The 16917-nt window shown below is 41.4% G+C and overlaps 1 protein-coding gene across 6 annotated transcripts in view; it reads right to left on the bottom strand.

Annotated features, from left to right (window-relative positions):
• The window catches only part of tmc3 (transmembrane channel like 3), a 115957-nt gene that overhangs the window by 95711 nt on the left and 3329 nt on the right, over positions 1-16917 (bottom strand). For 4 of the 6 annotated variants that reach the window (XM_008405082.3, XM_017304092.2, XM_008405081.3 and 1 more), the window contains exons 4-5: positions 481-562; positions 173-279 (exon numbers count right to left, since the gene is read on the bottom strand). In XM_008405082.3, the coding sequence (XP_008403304.1) occupies positions 173-279; positions 481-562 (189 nt within the window). Of the gene's footprint in view, positions 1-172; positions 280-480; positions 3765-16917 lie in introns of those variants that run through there. The other 2 variants (XM_008405086.3, XM_081604921.1) reach the window with 2 other exon arrangements.

Here is a 16917-nt window from a genome sequence, read left to right as displayed (position 1 = left end):
TCTTCAGCAGTTAACTTCAAATGTTTTGGTATTTTCAACAAAAGCATTCAGCATTGACACTTGCATTTTCGCAGGAAATGCACACTTTATAGTTATTTTTGCCTTTGCTAAAGTTTGGTTCAGTATATGTAAATGTGAATTTGCATTTTCAACTGAGACTATGGACACTGACCTCTGGTAGGACCACAAAAGATCCTGTCATGATGGTGAGGACGATGTTTATCCCAAACAACCAGCGAAGAAAGATAAAATAGGAGGCCACGCCTGATCCAAAGTGACCTCAAGAAAAATAAAAATGCTACTAAAAATTTATGGAAAACATTTAAAATACTGTAATTTATTTTTTCCCCTGATGGCAGCAAACACTAATTAGATTATAAATAATTCTGCCCTTTAAAACAAAACGTACAGAAACAAGGGAAGAAAAGGCAACACACTTATAGCAGCATCACTTTGACTCTGCAGAAAAACATTACTTACTTTCAATTTTTTTGATCCTCACTTCCCACGGAATGAATGTAACAACAATGTTGTAAAGCACACGGTAAAGTTTTTTCAGCAGCTACAGAGGAGAAAAGTTGAAAAAAGCACAAAGCCAGAACAGTGGCATTAGCACAATGCAGAAGATAAGATCTTGTTCTAAAGTTCTAAATTCTCTTCAGTTCAATCCATTGTAGTTTATCATATTTTATCCTAAATCTATCTCCAAGGGAGAGCCCAGACATCCTTCGGAGAAAACTAATTTCGGCTGCTTGTATCCGTGATCTTGTTCTTTTGGTCATGACCCAAACCTCATGACCATAGATGAGGGTGGGAAAGTAGATTGACCGGTAAATTGAGAGCTTCGCTTTTTGACTCAGTTTTCTCTTCACCATAATAGGCCTGTTGATCTACTGCTCCATTTTTCCCTCATTCGTGAACAAGATCCCAAGATACTTAAACTACTCTACCCTTTTCCATGGCTTTCCAAGGGACTCAGTCTAACGCCTTCTCCAAGTCCACAAAACACATGTAGACTGGTTGGGCAAACTCCCATGCGCCCTCCAGGACCCTGCTGAGGGTGAGAAGCTCAGTCATCCGGGAGAAACTCAGAGTAGAACTGCTGCTCTTTCACGTTGAGAGGAACTAGTTGAGGTGGCTCGAGCATCTGGTTACACTCATAGAAATGATTAGTGGCAGAGTTAAGTTTATGCATTTACATCTAGTTGATTTTATTTTATGTAGAAACTCATATTTTTATATAAATGCCTTTTAATTTATTGTCTACGTAATCTAATAAATTCTAATATATGTGGATTGGAGTTAGTTAGCATATTCTAAGACATTTTGCAGTTGTAAAACAAACAAGAATCTGTTTTTTAAAAATTTTGTTTGGTTTTCCTTCAAGTTATGATAAGTGAAATAGGAAAACAAAAATCATGTCTTGCACCAGTAGGCAGTAATGTTTCTTTAAGTTGTCTGCCAAAACGGTAAAAGAAGAGGAATAATTTGTGCCAGAGTTAGGTTTTATGCATTTACATCCGTTTAATTTTACTCAAAATCTCATATTTTTATATATATGTGCCTTTAAATTAATTATCTACATCATCTAATCAATTCTAGAATGTACTGAATGTGATTAGTTAATATGTACTAACAAAGTCTAATTAAAGTTCTAAAACAAACAAGATTCTGTTATATGTGAATGGTTTTTATTGAAGTTATGAGAAATGAAATGGGGAATCAGACACAATGTCCTGCATCAGGAGGTGTCAGGAAAGTCCCTTTAAGTTGGCTGTCATCAGTCTTAAGATGGTAAAAGAAGAATGTACTTTCCCCAGCATGCAGTTCCATGTGACGGATATGCGACTGTGGCTTTGTGGGTAGTCTTCTTGTGAATGGAAGGTTGGGGGCAGTGGTGGAGAAAGTACTCAAAAAATGTACTTAAGTAAAAGTCAAAGTACCACATTAACATTTTACTTAAGTAAAAGTAAAAAAGTACTGGCTTTTAAAAATACTTAAGTATTAAAAGTAAAAGTACTTCCTGAATGCATTGCCTAATCACTAATATCATTAAGTGTCCCGATCATATGATCATATGTCACAGATAAAACATGTTTTTATTGCGTTTATTCTGTAACATAGTTTAGACTTAGATATATGATTCTATGCATCATAATTTCAGGGATGGAAACATCTCGTCTCCTGTCCTAACATAACTTAAACTTCACTTTTTTTGCCACACATTTATTTTGAAAGAAATCCAACTGATAATAGACTGATAATAGAGGAGGACATGGAACCAAGGAGCCTCGTAGCAGAGTTGTAGTCTGGACCACTGAACCCAAGACCAAATCAAAACCAGCACCCCGTGCTACATGACAATAAAATTAAGTGCACCTATCAAAACTGCTTCTCAAATTGATCTGAAAGATTCACTTTCCCACCTAGATATTAAATACTTAGAACTGAAATAAATGTAATCAGTATCAATTCAAACTCTTCTTCATTCTGTTTTGCTTTCATCTCTGTGCCACAATACACAGATCTCCTGCCATCCCTAAAAAAATAACACCCTGGGCGGTTGCCCATATTGCCAATGTCAGAAATAATAATTGTCTGCACCATTAAACATAGCAATTAACAACGCTCAACTATGAACACTGTCCAAGGCCCAATAAGCAAGAAGTAACCAAGCAGGAGGAGCACCGTGACTGTTCTCATCCTCCCTCCTGCTGCAACGTCTGCCACCATGACAGGTGACGAAAACAAAGAGCAATGAGCATGCTCTGCGTTCTTACGTTCTTGTTTTATTTATTCACCAATTAAATATAAAGATATTTTAATGAAATAAAATAGCTACTGCAGTGTACGCAGAGCATTACAAGAACAAAGAACGGCTCTCAGTGAGGCTTCAGCACTATAGGACTTAGTCAAGATCCGTCCAGAAGAATCGGATCGTCCATGAATGTCATATTACTATATTGCACTTTGGTCACAGCGTTGTCCCATATCTGTGACATGTCAGTCATCGCAGATGCAACATGTGTCTCAGTCAGTACAGCTAGCTCTGCTAGCATCATGTCCACGGAGCTTACCTGTCTTTAAGTTTTCCTTCCAAGTGACGTTAAAAATTGGACGAAGTCCCACCGTCTGTGAAAGCGAAGCGCTGCTGATTTTACATGTCGCCATATCTTATGATTTATGCAGCGCTTCAGTACTATTATATTACTGACGCTCAGAGGAAACCACTGCGCATGTCTGGAGCTCCGCGTGCGAGTAAAGGTGGAGGCGATGGGTGACAACAGACACTAAGTCACGTTATTGCTTGGATTTTACGGCGCCACCTTAAATCCCTGAACTTCACATTTTAACGGACAAAAAGAGCAACGCGACTTGGATGTAACGAGTAACGAGACAGTTTAGTAGAAATGTAGTGAAGTAGAAAGTACAGATACTTACTGTAAAATGTAGTGGAGTAAAAGTCGAAAGTATCCATTATTAAATCTACTTAAGTAAAGTACAGATACACGAAAACTGTACTTAAGTACAGTAACGAAGTACTTGTACTTCAATGTGCCTCTGGGCATGGTCTACTGATCTGCTATGGAGAGCCATTTCAGCCAAAATTAAATAGAGAAGTAAAAAAAAAAGCGTAATTGGCATCTTTATTACTATTTATATTTATTCATTTATACATATTCTTCCTTATTAATTTATCCTTTTCCCATTTTCTATTTTCATTTATCCTTTTTCAATTTTCCATTTCTATTTATTATTTTTCATTTATCCTTTTTCAATTTTCTTTTTTTCATTTACTCTTTTTCCCAGTTAATGGGAAAGGGGTAAATGATAATATGATAATGAGGAGGGGCAGAGTCATCAGGCTACAACTTCTCCCAGTTGGTTGGTTAGCATCACACCATACTTTGCTTCAAGAAAAACGTTGACCTACCTCTGGCTTATCAGTGAGCTGGAGCTTGGCATCTTATTTAGAAAATAGTGTTACAACTCCTGACTATTATTTTTTGTGTGGACACTCAGACAGAACATGTTAGCGACTCTTACGGACTCTGAGGTTCACCAGAGTTTTGTCTGGGTGTTCGTGGTTTGGACTGACGTCGGTTTACAATTGAAGCTCCTAGAGTCCTCCGCTTGCCCAGATGTTGCTAGGTAAACTAACGTTAATTATTTTCCAACTACACTCATATTTAATCAATTAGTGTTAATGAAAAGTTAATATATTGCAGTTATACAGCTCACAAATAAACCCTTCATAGAGTAATTACACAGACCTTTCAAAACTTTTATTCATGTCAGTGCTGACTTCTTGGTTAGAATTATTGAAAACATGGCATTTAGGTTTAGAATATTGCATCAGCAGTGAAAAATATGTTTATTACCTGCTTAAATGTTATTTTTAAAAAGTACAAGTCTCCTTGTAACTCATTCTAATTTATTAAATATTACTGCTATGAAACCTCTTGTTTTTGTCAAAACTACAGCTTGTTGGCACCACACATTAATTAATGTTTTTATCATGTATGTTTTCAGATGTTAAACTGTCACAACTGTACGTCTTTTGTCTCAGTGTCATCCTTCACAGACTCCCAGTGGGTTCACAACTTCAGGATGTCCAGAGGCCTTCACCTTTCTGGTGCAGAGAACACCTGGTCAAATGCACTGGTGACACATTCATTTAACAAAATCTGGCCGATGTTCTTATAACTTTGGTGTGCAAGAACAATCTGTATATTACTGGTTTGAAGTAACTAAATTCTGACCATCTGATCCGGTTCTAATGAAGCTGAATAAAGCTGTATTCCTTCTAATCTGTGCAGTTCTAATTTATTCAAATATCCTAGAGACAATAAACTGGATTGTTTGGGGCTTGAAATAGCTTAAACTCAATATAATCTTCATAGAACAAAGCTACAAAAATAGAATACAGTAATTATTAAAGGTTTTGGACCCATTTTATTTTTTGGTTTCATATTACACTGAAGATTCTTCAACATGACCGCTGAAGTGGATAGAAATGTGTAGTACAAGGTAGAACTGAACAAACTTGCCATTTTGTTTTTTTTAATAGCAACCCTAACAGTTATTTCAAACTGTTTGAATAATGAGTGTTCACTTATGGTTGTGTTCAATATTTAAATATTAAATATTTTAAACCGCTCAGTCAGAGACGTAAGTCACGTTATTGCTCGAATTTTACGGCGCCACCTTAAGTCCCTGAACTTCATATTTTAACGGAAAAAAAGAGCAACGAGACTTGGATGTAACGAGTAACACTTTTGTAGAAATGTAGTGAAGTAGAAAGTACAGATACTTACTGTAAAATGTAGTGGAGTAAAAGTAGAAAGTATCCATTATTAAATCTACTTATAAAGTACAGATACACAAAAATTGTACTTAAGTACAGTAACGAAGTACTTGTACTTCATTACTTCCTACCACTGGTCGAATGTGACCAGTAGGCAATCAGCACGGAGGGGAATCAAAGAATATCCACAGAAATGACCAGGAAAGGAGCGAAATTGCTACCGCAGTATACCTGGTAACTTTTCAGCTGTTCATCGTTAACGTGACATAAATAGGTTATAATGATATTCATTCGGTCAGGACTTCACACTGGCCACATGCATTGCAGGTAGATTGTAGTAAAACATTGATTAATGCCTGGTTTTAAAATTAGTTAACTGGACTTGTGGCCATTATTTTGTACCCATTGTTGGACACCAAACGGCACGATCGAACCCGTTATATGTAGGATTTCTGTTGGCTCATATGTGATCTCAGGTTTTGAAAATGGGCCGATAATCAGCGGACAGTTCTAAGATCGTATAGTGTGAGCTGGGAATTACGCTAAAGAAATGAGGAAAGGAGGAGTCAGTGGAGAGCACCGGAGTTGAGCCTTTTTTTCGTCCAGGGTCATCAATAGAAAGAGAAAAAGGCGATAAGCCGATAAATTTAAATGAGGTCGATCACGTTCGTTTGATTTATTGTTTATCATGACAGGCCTACTAACTACATTTACTCAATTACATATACTAGAGTAGCGGTTCTCAACGTGGTTTAGTTTATTCATTTTTGACTAATGAAACTGCACACCACCCAAGTTCGTTAACCAGTTTCAGGAACCGACCAGATCCCTTAAGTGCTATTACCTTGAGAAATAATGAGATTTGGTTAAGTATAAAGACAGGCTTTAATGCCAAAAAATTATAAAATATTACAAGCCTTGCAAGTCATACAAATGGAACAGATACAGAGTTACATTCCAGTGTTGAGCCACACTTGGTACACCTTAGGGGTGACCAAAAGAGTGAATTCCCCACCCAAGTGAGGCAAACATTGCAGCGCGAGTTTAGCTTTTATCCACTGCATTCTGCACACACCCTAAAAGGTACTGTCATCAATTTCAGTCTGTTCAGTCTGGTCGGTTATTTCTGACTGGCGACAGTCACATGAAACATGATTATGTAAGCTGCAGCGTGTGCATGTAAGCAGATAAGAGAGAGGAAAACAGAATCTATAACTGTATAAACCTAAATAACACCTTGCTTTGTACTAGAGATATGAACAGCCATTAAAAAATATATCGTCACAGTTTTCTTAAAATGTCTTCATCAGTTTAATGTACGGTACAATATCTTTCATGTTTTCATGACTGTGTAGGTAACCACAAAATACAATATATACCAGACAGATATACCCACACACTGCTCACCTTAATGGCCTCTCTGGATGGACAGCAGTGGTGGATGTAAGGTAATGGAAAGATGGCCTCCAATGCAGATCTCCAAGGCTTGCCATTCTCATTCTCTCAGCGAAGCAAAACAACTCATTCTTCGATGCTCCATAGAATTGCCTCTAGAGTTCCAATGTCTGGCCAAGCGGAGGACTCCCAAAGCTTTAATTGTAAGCCAACGTTAGCGGCTGCTTTGTCAAAACTATGAATACCCAGACGGTGAACCTCCATGAGTCCATGAGAGCTGCTAACTGAAACATGTTCTGTCTGAGCGTCCACATAAAAAATAATAAAGTCAGGAGTTATAACACTATTTTCTAAAGAAGTTGCCAAGCTCCGGCTCACTGATAAGCCGGTGGTAGGTTGCCATCTTTCTTGAAGCAAAGTATGGTGCGATGCTAACCAACCAATTGGGAGATGTTGTAGCCTGATGATGCCACCCCTCCTCATTATCATATTATTTCCCAGACACTGGGAAAAGGGTAAATGAAAAAAGGAAAATTGAAAAAGGATAAATTAAATGGAAAATTGGAAAATGATCAATGAAAATTTAAAATTGAAAATGTGAAAAGGGTAAATTAATAAGGAAAATTAGGAAGTGAAAAAAATAAACGTATAAATGAATAAATATTAGTAGGAATAAAGATGCCAATTACTCCTATTTTTTATTTCCCTATTTATTTATTTAATTTTGCCTGAAATGACTCTCCATATGCGTCGGTGTGCAAATGTGAGTGCAAATGGATAAATATGACTCAAGTGTAAAGTGTTTTGAGTGGTCAAAAATGATTGGAAAGGTTCAATATAAGTTCAGTCCATTTACCATCACAATTGACTGATGAATTTTGATTAATTTGGTTTACCGTATAAATGACACGTAAATCAAAGGAATATATGCTATTTAATTTGCATAGGTAACGTGATAATTATGCAATTCAAACAATATACTTTATGTATTTGAAATACTCATTAATTCAAAATAACAACAATATAATAACACTAAATACATAAAGCTAAGGATTATGCAACTAAAATAAATAGGATTTATTAAACTGATGGATATGAATCATGTAAAGTTTATTTGATAGGTGTGTATTAAAATTATCTAAAACAGGTAAATGGAAATTTGTCATGTAATAAAATTACATAAATCTTAAAAGTTAGACTTAAATATTTGCATCACGACGATTGACTGAATGGGAAGGAATTGCATAAATGTGATGAATTTTGATTAATTTGGTTTATTGCATAACCAAATTATGCAATAAACCATATTGAAAAACATTCATGCTATTTAAACTGTATAGGTAACTTGAATATGATGCAATTTCAACTATATTCTTTATGTATTTGACATAAATACATTCATTATTAATGAAATATAACTAAACTTTAATATTACTAAATACCTAAACCTGAGGATTTTGCTTTTAAAATATATGTGCTTTATTACACCGATGAATATGAGTAATCTAAGGCTTATTTGATGAGTGTGCATTAAAATGATCTAAAAATAGTGAGTGGAAATTTGTCATGTAAAAAAATTACATAAATCTTAAAAGTTAGCGGTAAATATTTGAGTGTAGAATGCCTCCCGGATGACTCTCTGGTGAGGTGTTCCAGGCATGTCCCACTGGGAGGAGACCCACAGGAAGACCCAGGACACGCTGGAGGGACTATGTTTCTCATCTGGCCTGGGAACGCCTTGGGATTCCCCCAGGAAAGCTAACCAAAATGGCTGGGGAGAGGGAAGTCTGGGCCTCCTTACTTAGGCTGCTAACCCCACGACCCGACCCCGTATAAGCGGAAGATGGATGAATAACTTAGGACCAAAATACATTAAGACCTGTTGTACAAACTTTTCAGACCACCCAGGTATTCTCATTCAAGTCTACACTGTATCCCCAGAACCAAATATGAAGAAGCAGAATTCAGTTTTTATGGTCCTATAATCTGAAGTAAATTTACAAAAAACTGGAAAATGCTAAAATGATTAGTTCCTTTTAATCAAGGCTAACAGCTTATTTGTTGAGAGTTGAGTTTGACTAATAACTCAAACATAATCTGTCATTTTTTCTTATTTTATAACTGTAATATAATTTTTATTTTGCTTGCTGGTTGATTTATTTTCCCTCTATCATGTAAAGCTGTGGTCCCCAACCCCCGGTCCGTGGACCGGTACCTGTCCGTGGACCAATTGGCACTGGGCTGCGCAAGAAATCATTAAATATTTCCGTTTTATGCGTTATTTGAGTCTGGACGATCTTTTATTTTGAAAATCCTTTAACCAGATTCTCTCGGTTACTCGTGGGCCAACACTGAGCCCACAATTAGCAAAATGAGTAAGAAACAGATCAGATGTCTTTGGAAAGTTTCTTTGCAAAGGGGAAAAGGCCAGAGAAGAGACAGCAGAATGGATTTATCCCAGACCGGTAGGTGACTCCAACTTAAAAGCCGCTCTGCGTAACATGCGGCGACCGGCTGCTAATGAGGCAATGAAGCTTCAAGCCGCTTCGCCACATAAAGACCAAGCAGGCTGTGGATATAAGCAACTCTTCGGGTGTCATCGTCTCCCATCACTCCCAGATGGGACCGTCTCGTTGCAGAGAAACAAGCTCAGAGCTCCCATTAGTCATTATCGTGAGTTAAAATTTTCACAAAAGTAAAAAGTTCGTTTTTGTGGCGCATCTGTATCTTATTTTGATGGAATATCTAAACGTTACCATAGCGACCAGAGTCAGAGAGTGTTTGGGCAGTGGTCGAGAGGAGATGAGTAGAGCTGGTGAATCTTAAGTCTGGTTTAGATGGCAAGATGTAAGAATTGTCGGCCGATTCTCCAAACGTCTGTGACCACAGAGCTGATAAAAGTACAACATGTTCGGTCGGTTCATGTCTCCAGCTACACGCCAGGAGTAACAGGAACCGATTCCAGTAACAAACATTACGATTCCAGAAGAAAATCCACAAAACTCCCAACATAGCATACGGGAATTTAGAATGACCAAACACGGATGACGATGTAGAAGCAATAGTGATAGTTTGTGGAGTCATTTTAAGAGATAAAAGATGAAACAAAAAGAAAAGGCGGTGGATAAAAGACGACGGGAGCAGCTGCTCTATTTGCTGCACTATGATTTGGAGGTGACTGTTTTTTTACAGTTAACATTTTTAACTGAATAAACATAAACATATATAATAATGACCTTTACATATAATAATGTAATAATAAAAATTTCCACATATAATCTCCGATATCCACCGTACTCACAGTTGCGCGATATGTCAGCTGTTTGGGATTCCGCTCTGTTCTTACATCACCGCACTTTCTGATTGGCTACCTGTCACATTCAACAGGTTGTGTTCTCGTTCCCAGTCAGGGAAAATCCCACAGGCTGCGATAAAAAGGCCAAGAAAACCCAAATTGGGCATATTCAGGATTTACTGGGAACACCAACATGCAGAGGTCTTATCTGACGGTTAACCCCCCCCGGGCCGCAGCAAAAGTCCGCGGTAATAAAAAGGTTGGGGACCACTGATGTAAAGTACTGTAGCTGTCTTGCCTTGCCTTAATAACTGTGTTCAAACTGTGAGGTAATAAGCTAACATCTTTCCTAACTGACATCTTTAACATCTGCCTCAAGAAAGCTATCAATGATTCTAAACTTCCACAACCATGTCATGCTTAAATGATTACTGCCCCTCCACAGTGATATTGTAATAATGACACAGAATGAGCAGTTTCTTTATACACAACACAGCCAGCTTTCTTTGCACTGAAAAATCTGTACCAGTTAACCTACTGCCCCAACCCATCTACATATTCTCTCATTTCTTGCCAGGCTGAGAAATGTATTCAAGACTCCCTGCACTCCATCCAACTTTTGTTTCAGTCATAGTTGAAACATTTTCATAACCTCCCTGTCAAGTTGGATTCTGTTTTGTTTTCGTTTTGGTTTGTTTTGGAAAGCCTGCTGCTTCCACATTCCCCCACCAGATGCCGCCTGTGAGCAGACCCCCTGGAGCAGCGAGTGGGAGAACCTGGAGACACACCTGTGGAGCATTAAGAGGACTGATGCTGTGGATATTTAAGAAGCGGCGAGCTGACACGTCATTGCCTGAGTGTTTGTTTTACCTGGTAATCAAACGTTCCAGTGAGAGGCCCTCTGAGTAGCTCCCGAAGTAACTCTGTCTGTGTTTGTTCTCCTTGTCAGGTTTTGCCTGAGGTTTTCCAGCGGTTCTCTGAAACAGAGTTTATGCTAACTCCTGCGAGCTTCCCCGTCTGCTTCTCCACAATGCCCTTGGTATTACCAAGCGGTGCATTCCCAGAGCACTCCCTTCCTGGTCCTTTGTTCTCTGTGGATTCCTCTGTGACGCAGCCGTACGTACCGGGTCGTGCCCAAAGTCTCACGGCTTGACTTTCTCCAGACCTTTGTCAGCCGTCAGCTCGCCCTCCACACAGCCACCTTACCTGTCCGTCCTCCCACGGCCCCTTGGTTCTCTTCGCCGCCTCCGGATTGCTGTCTGCTCCTACAAGTAACTCACTCTGCTCTAAAGTAAGCCTCCGCTATATAATCTGTGACTCCCTGTTTATCAGCACCTTACCTCTACCTCTCGTCAACAGTGGCTGATCTGGTGGTACCAATCCTGATTCCTGCTGCACACTTGCTCCCTTTCCCCTTCCCCTTTACAATAAACTATATTGTTGTTTTGAAATACGGTTCTCCTGATTGTGTTCTTGCATGTGGGTTCAAAGACTGGAAGTAAACATGACGGAATACTCAGGCCATCAGTTAACCCCAGCAGATGCTATTAGGAGAGCTTTGTCCAAACAACAAGAACTTATACAATCACATCATGCTGCTCTGCATGAGCTGGGATCCCGACAAGCCGAAACTAATCGTCGTTTAACTGAATCATCTAACTTTCTTCAAGGTCCGGCTCAACAGGATCCGAATGTGCCGCCCCCATCCTCAGAGGCTCAGAGTGCATCCCCCGCTGCCACATTTTCTGAGGTACGCCTCCCAGCACCGGATAAATTTTCCTGAGAGGTGAAGAAATGTAAAGGTTTCATTTTACAATGTGGAATAATATTTAATCACTCACCTCAAAGTTTTCGCCATGATGACGCAAAGATAGCATATATGTTGTCCCTGCTAACCAGACGAGCCCTGGAATGGGCTGGAGCTAAGTTTTCCTCTCCCACAAACTTTGGTTGACTTTCTCTGATTTTTTGAAAGATTTCAAGCAGGTATTCTGTAGAGATGCCGAAAAAACCTCAGTTTCCCGTAATTTGTGGAATCTCAAGCAGGGACAAAAGACAGTATCAGAATTTGCTACAGATTTCAGAATAAAGGCTGCAGCTTCCGGCTGGAACACAACTGCACTCAAGAGTGCATTTTTCCACACATTGAATGAACAGATAAAAGATGAATTAGCCACCTTAGAAGTCCTTAGAAGACTTTATAAGTTTAACCATCAAATAAGATAACCACATAAGAGCACGGGTCAAGGAACAAACTCGCCGCAGTTTTCACTTACAGAGTCCACCTGTAAGTGAACTCTGTAAGTGAGTTCATTTACAGATCTCATCTGTACAACCAGTTTCAGCAGCTGCCCCCGAACCAGAGCCCATGCAGCTGGGACACACTCGCCTGACTCCGGAGGAGAGACGTAAAAGGTTAAACTCCCGCCTGTGTCTCTACTGTGGTGAGTCCAGACACTTCATTGCAACCTGTCAAATCCGTTTAAACCCCCGGTCTGACAGTAAAGACGAGGAGGCTGCCGGCACCTACTTCCACAACTCAATCTCGTCTTTTTCTTCCAGCAACCCTGATAAATAACCACCTGTCTCTTCCCCTGTCAGCTCTAATTGACTCCGGTTGTGAGCAAAACCTAATCGATGCTTCCCTAGTCAAACAGATGGACATCCCGATCGATCCTCTTCCGGTTCCCCTTCGAGTTGCCGCTCTCAATGGAGAGGCCTTACCGCAAATCACGCACAAGACCAAGCCTGTCCGTCTCATCATTTCCGGTAACCACTCTGAGAACATTTCATTCCTTGTCTTTAGTGCTACCAATTCACCCATTGTTCTGGGCTACAACTGGTTAATTGCCCACAACCCGCACATAAACTGGGTTAAAGCACACGTTGAATCTTGGTCCCCCAACTGTCATGCTACCTGTCTTTGTTCCGCATTCCCCTCGAGTTCCAGGCCTGAGATTTCCAAAAGTGAACCCCCTGATCTCTCCGCAGTTCCCATTGAGTATCATGACCTAGCTCCTGTATTCAGTAAAGATAAGGCCTTGTCACTTCCACCTCATCGCCCGTATGATTGCGCCATTGATCTTCTGCCCGGCGCTCCTCTGCCCGACAGCCATCTATATAACATCTCACGTCCTGAACGCCAAACAATGGAAAAATACATTAAGGATTCATTAGCTGCAGGCATTATCCGTTCATCCACCTCACCTCTTGGCGGAGGTTTTTTCTTTGTTGGGAAAAAAGACGGTTCATTACGACCTTGCATAGATTACAGAGGTTTAAACCAAATCACCATAAAGAACAAATATCCTCTTCAACTCCTCTCGTCAGCCTTCGAACCGGTTCAGGGTGCAACGGTGTTCACCAAATTGGATCTTAGAAATGCTTATCATCTCCTTCGCATCCGAGAAGGAGATGAGTGGAAAACCGCCTTCAAGACGCCCATGGGGCATTTTGAATACTGGGGCATTTTGAATACTTGGTCATGCCCTTTGGTCTTTCGAACGCTCCTGCCTTTTTTCAAGCCCTCGTGAATTATGTTTTAAGAGACTTTATAAATGATTTCATTTTTGTCTACTTGGATGATATTCTGATTTATTCCAGCTCCCTGAGAGAACACAAGTTGCACATTCGACAAGTTCTCCAGCGTCTTCTGGAGAACCGACTCTACATTAAAGCCGAAAAGTGTGAGTTCCATCAATCCTCGGTCACCTTCCTCGGATATATCCTCGAAGGCGGCAGGTAAGACCATCGGAGGACAAAATAAAAGCTGTGTTGGAGTGGCCCAGACCTGAGACTCGTAAGCAGTTACAACGGTTCCTAGGATTTGCCAACTTTTACTGCCGTTTTATACGTAACTACAGTCAGACGGTCTCCCCACTAACTGCACTTACCTCCTCCAAAACTATGTTTTCTTGGACGCCCGAAGCAGAAGGAGCTTTTACTCGGTTAAAGTCACTGTTTGCCAACGCCCCAATCCTCGTCCAGCCTGATCCCTCCAGACAATTTTTTCTTGAAATTGATGCTTCTGATTCAGGAGTAGGGGCCGTCCTATCCCAAGTCTCTCCTAATGATGGCAAGTCTCACCCATGTGCTTTCTTCTCTCGCAGACTGTTTCCTGCGGAGAGAAACTATGACGTAGGAGATACTACTACTAGCTATAAAGCTAGCCCTGGAGGAATGGCGTCACTGGCTGGAGGGAGCGGAACACCCCGTTGTGGTTTGGACTGACCACAAAAACCTCGCTTATCTTCAGTCAGCCAAACAAAACAACCCACGACAGTCCCGCTGGTCAGTATTCTTTTCTCGATTTAACCTCTCCATCTCCTACTGCCCAGGATCCAAGAATGTTAAACCGGACGCCCTCTCCAGACTTTATACCCCTGACGACTCGGACGAGGGACCAGCACCTCTGCTACCCCCGAGTTGCACGGTCGGGGTAGTCACTTGGGAGATCGAGGATATTATTCGTCAAGCCCAGCATCAAGAGCCAGTTCCAGAGTCCTGCCCCCATGGAAAGATTTATGTCCCCACCTCGGTCCGAGCCCGCTTTCTACAATGGATACACTCATCCAGATTCTCACGACACCCAGGGGTAAGCCGCACTATTGAGTTGGTCAATCGAAGATTTTGGTGGGGATCTGTTCATAAAGATGTCAAGGAGTTCGTTCTAGCCTGCCCCACCTGTTCAAGAAATAAATCTTCTCATCAACCACCCTCCAGCTTACTTCAACCCCTACCTGTTCCTAAACGACCATGGTCACACATTGCCATCGACTTTGTTCCTGGGTTTCCACCCTCTAAAGGTATGACCACCATTTTCACCATCATAGACTGTTTTTCTAAAGCCTGCCATCTCATCCCTCTCCGCAAGTAGCCCACCTCTGCTCAAACAGCCCTCTTGCTCTTCAAACATGTGTTCAAGCTGCATGGCTTGCCCCAGGAGATCCTTTCAGACCGTGGCCCTCAGTTCATCTCTCAGGTTTGGAAACAGTTCTGTTCCGCCTTGGGTGCAAAACCTGTCCTCTCGTCTGGTTATCATCCACAGACCAACAGACAAACGGAGAGGATGAACCAGGAGATGGAGGCCACTCTTCGCTGTATCTCCTCATCCAACCCCGAAGATTGGGCCCAGTATCTCCCTTGGGTGGAGTACGCCCATAACAGTCATGTGTCTGCAGCTACCGGTTTATCCCCTTTTGAGGTTTCCCTGGGTTATCAGCTACCATTGCTAGCCGCTGACGAAGACAAGATCTCTGTAACCTCTGTTCAGCATCACATTTGCCGTTGCAATAAAATCTGGAAAGACACAATCTCTACATTAAACAATACAGCCACACAAAATAAACGTCTTGCCGACCGCAGAAGAACCCCTGCTCCTGTTTATACTGTGGGCCAGAGAGTATGGCTGTCCACTAGGGACATACCACTGAAGTTTCTGTCGAGGAAACTCTCTCCCAGGTTTATCGGCCCGTTTGAGATCCTTACCGTCATCAGTCCCACTGCTGTCCGTCTCAGTTTACCCGCCTCCCTACGCATTCATCCTACCTTCCATGCTTCCCAGATCAAGCCCGTCCGGTCCAGTCCCTTGTGCCCTCCGGCCGAACCCCCTCCTCCCGCCTGTGACATTGATGGTCACCCGGCATACTCCGTCCACCGGATTGTTGACTCCCATTGGCGAGGTCGGGGGTTTCAGTACCTCGTCGACTGGGAGGGTTCCTTCATTCTTGACCCTTCCATGATTAGGGATTATGCTGCCTCTCAGCCATCCACCTCTTCTCGGCCGCCAGGTGGAGTCCGTTGAGGGGGCGGGGGGGTACTGTCAGGTTGGATTCTGTTTTGTTTTCATTTTGGTTTGTTTTGGAAAGCCTGCTGCTTCCACATTCCCCCACCAGATGCCGCCTGTGAGCAGACCCCCTGGAGCAGCGAGTGGGAGAACCTGGAGACACACCTGTGGAGCATTAAGAGGACTGATGCTGTGGATATTTAAGAAGCGGCGAGCTGACACGTCATTGCCTGAGTGTTTGTTTTACCTGGTAATCAAACGTTCCAGTGAGAGGCCCTCTGAGTAGCTCCCGAAGTAACTCTGTCTGTGTTTGTTCTCCTTGTCAGGTTTTGCCTGAGGTTTTCCAGCGGTTCTCTGAAACAGAGTTTATGCTAACTCCTGCGAGCTTCCCCGTCTGCTTCTCCACGATGCCCTTGGTATTACCAAGCGGTGCATTCCCAGAGCACTCCCTTCCTGGTCCTTTGTTCTCTGTGGATTCCTCTGTGACGCAGCCGTACGTACCGGGTCGTGCCCAAAGTCTCACGGCTTGACTTTCTCCGGACCTTTGTCAGCCGTCAGCTCGCCCTCCACACAGCCACCTTACCTGTCCGTCCTCCCACGGCCCCTTGGTTCTCTTCGCCGCCTCCGGATTGCTGTCTGCTCCTACAAGTAACTCACTCTGCTCTAAAGTAAGCCTCCGCTATATAATCTGTGACTCCCTGTTTATCAGCACCTTACCTCTACCTCTCGTCAACAGTGGCTGATCTGGTGGTACCAATCCTGATTCCTGCTGCACACTTGCTCCCTTTCCCCTTTACAATAAACTATATTGTTGTTTTGAAATACGGTTCTCCTGATTGTGTTCTTGCATGTGGGTTCAAAGACTGGAACTAAACATGACATATAATAATTTAGAACTTCTGGCTTCAGGAAAACTGTACTTCAATAGGAAAACAGAAACACCAAGCTGGAAAAATACTGAGCTTTTGCTAACATTAGACTTTATATTGTTAGTTACTTTGTGCATTTTCAGCTATGCTTTTGTGTGTTTTAACAATTTTCTCAAAGAAAGATTTTTGTTTTATTGAGTACTATAGTTCTGATAGGTAAAATGCTAAAATTGAACAATGGGTACTTTTTAGGTCACACAATCCT

Source organism: Poecilia reticulata, chromosome 3, assembly GCF_904066995.2.
Source record: "Poecilia reticulata chromosome 3, P_reticulata-male-v2, whole genome shotgun sequence".
NCBI classification, from domain to species: Eukaryota; Metazoa; Chordata; class Actinopteri; order Cyprinodontiformes; family Poeciliidae; genus Poecilia; species Poecilia reticulata.
Note: the sequence above shows the minus strand (reverse complement) of the source record. Positions and strands in the feature narration are given on the sequence as shown.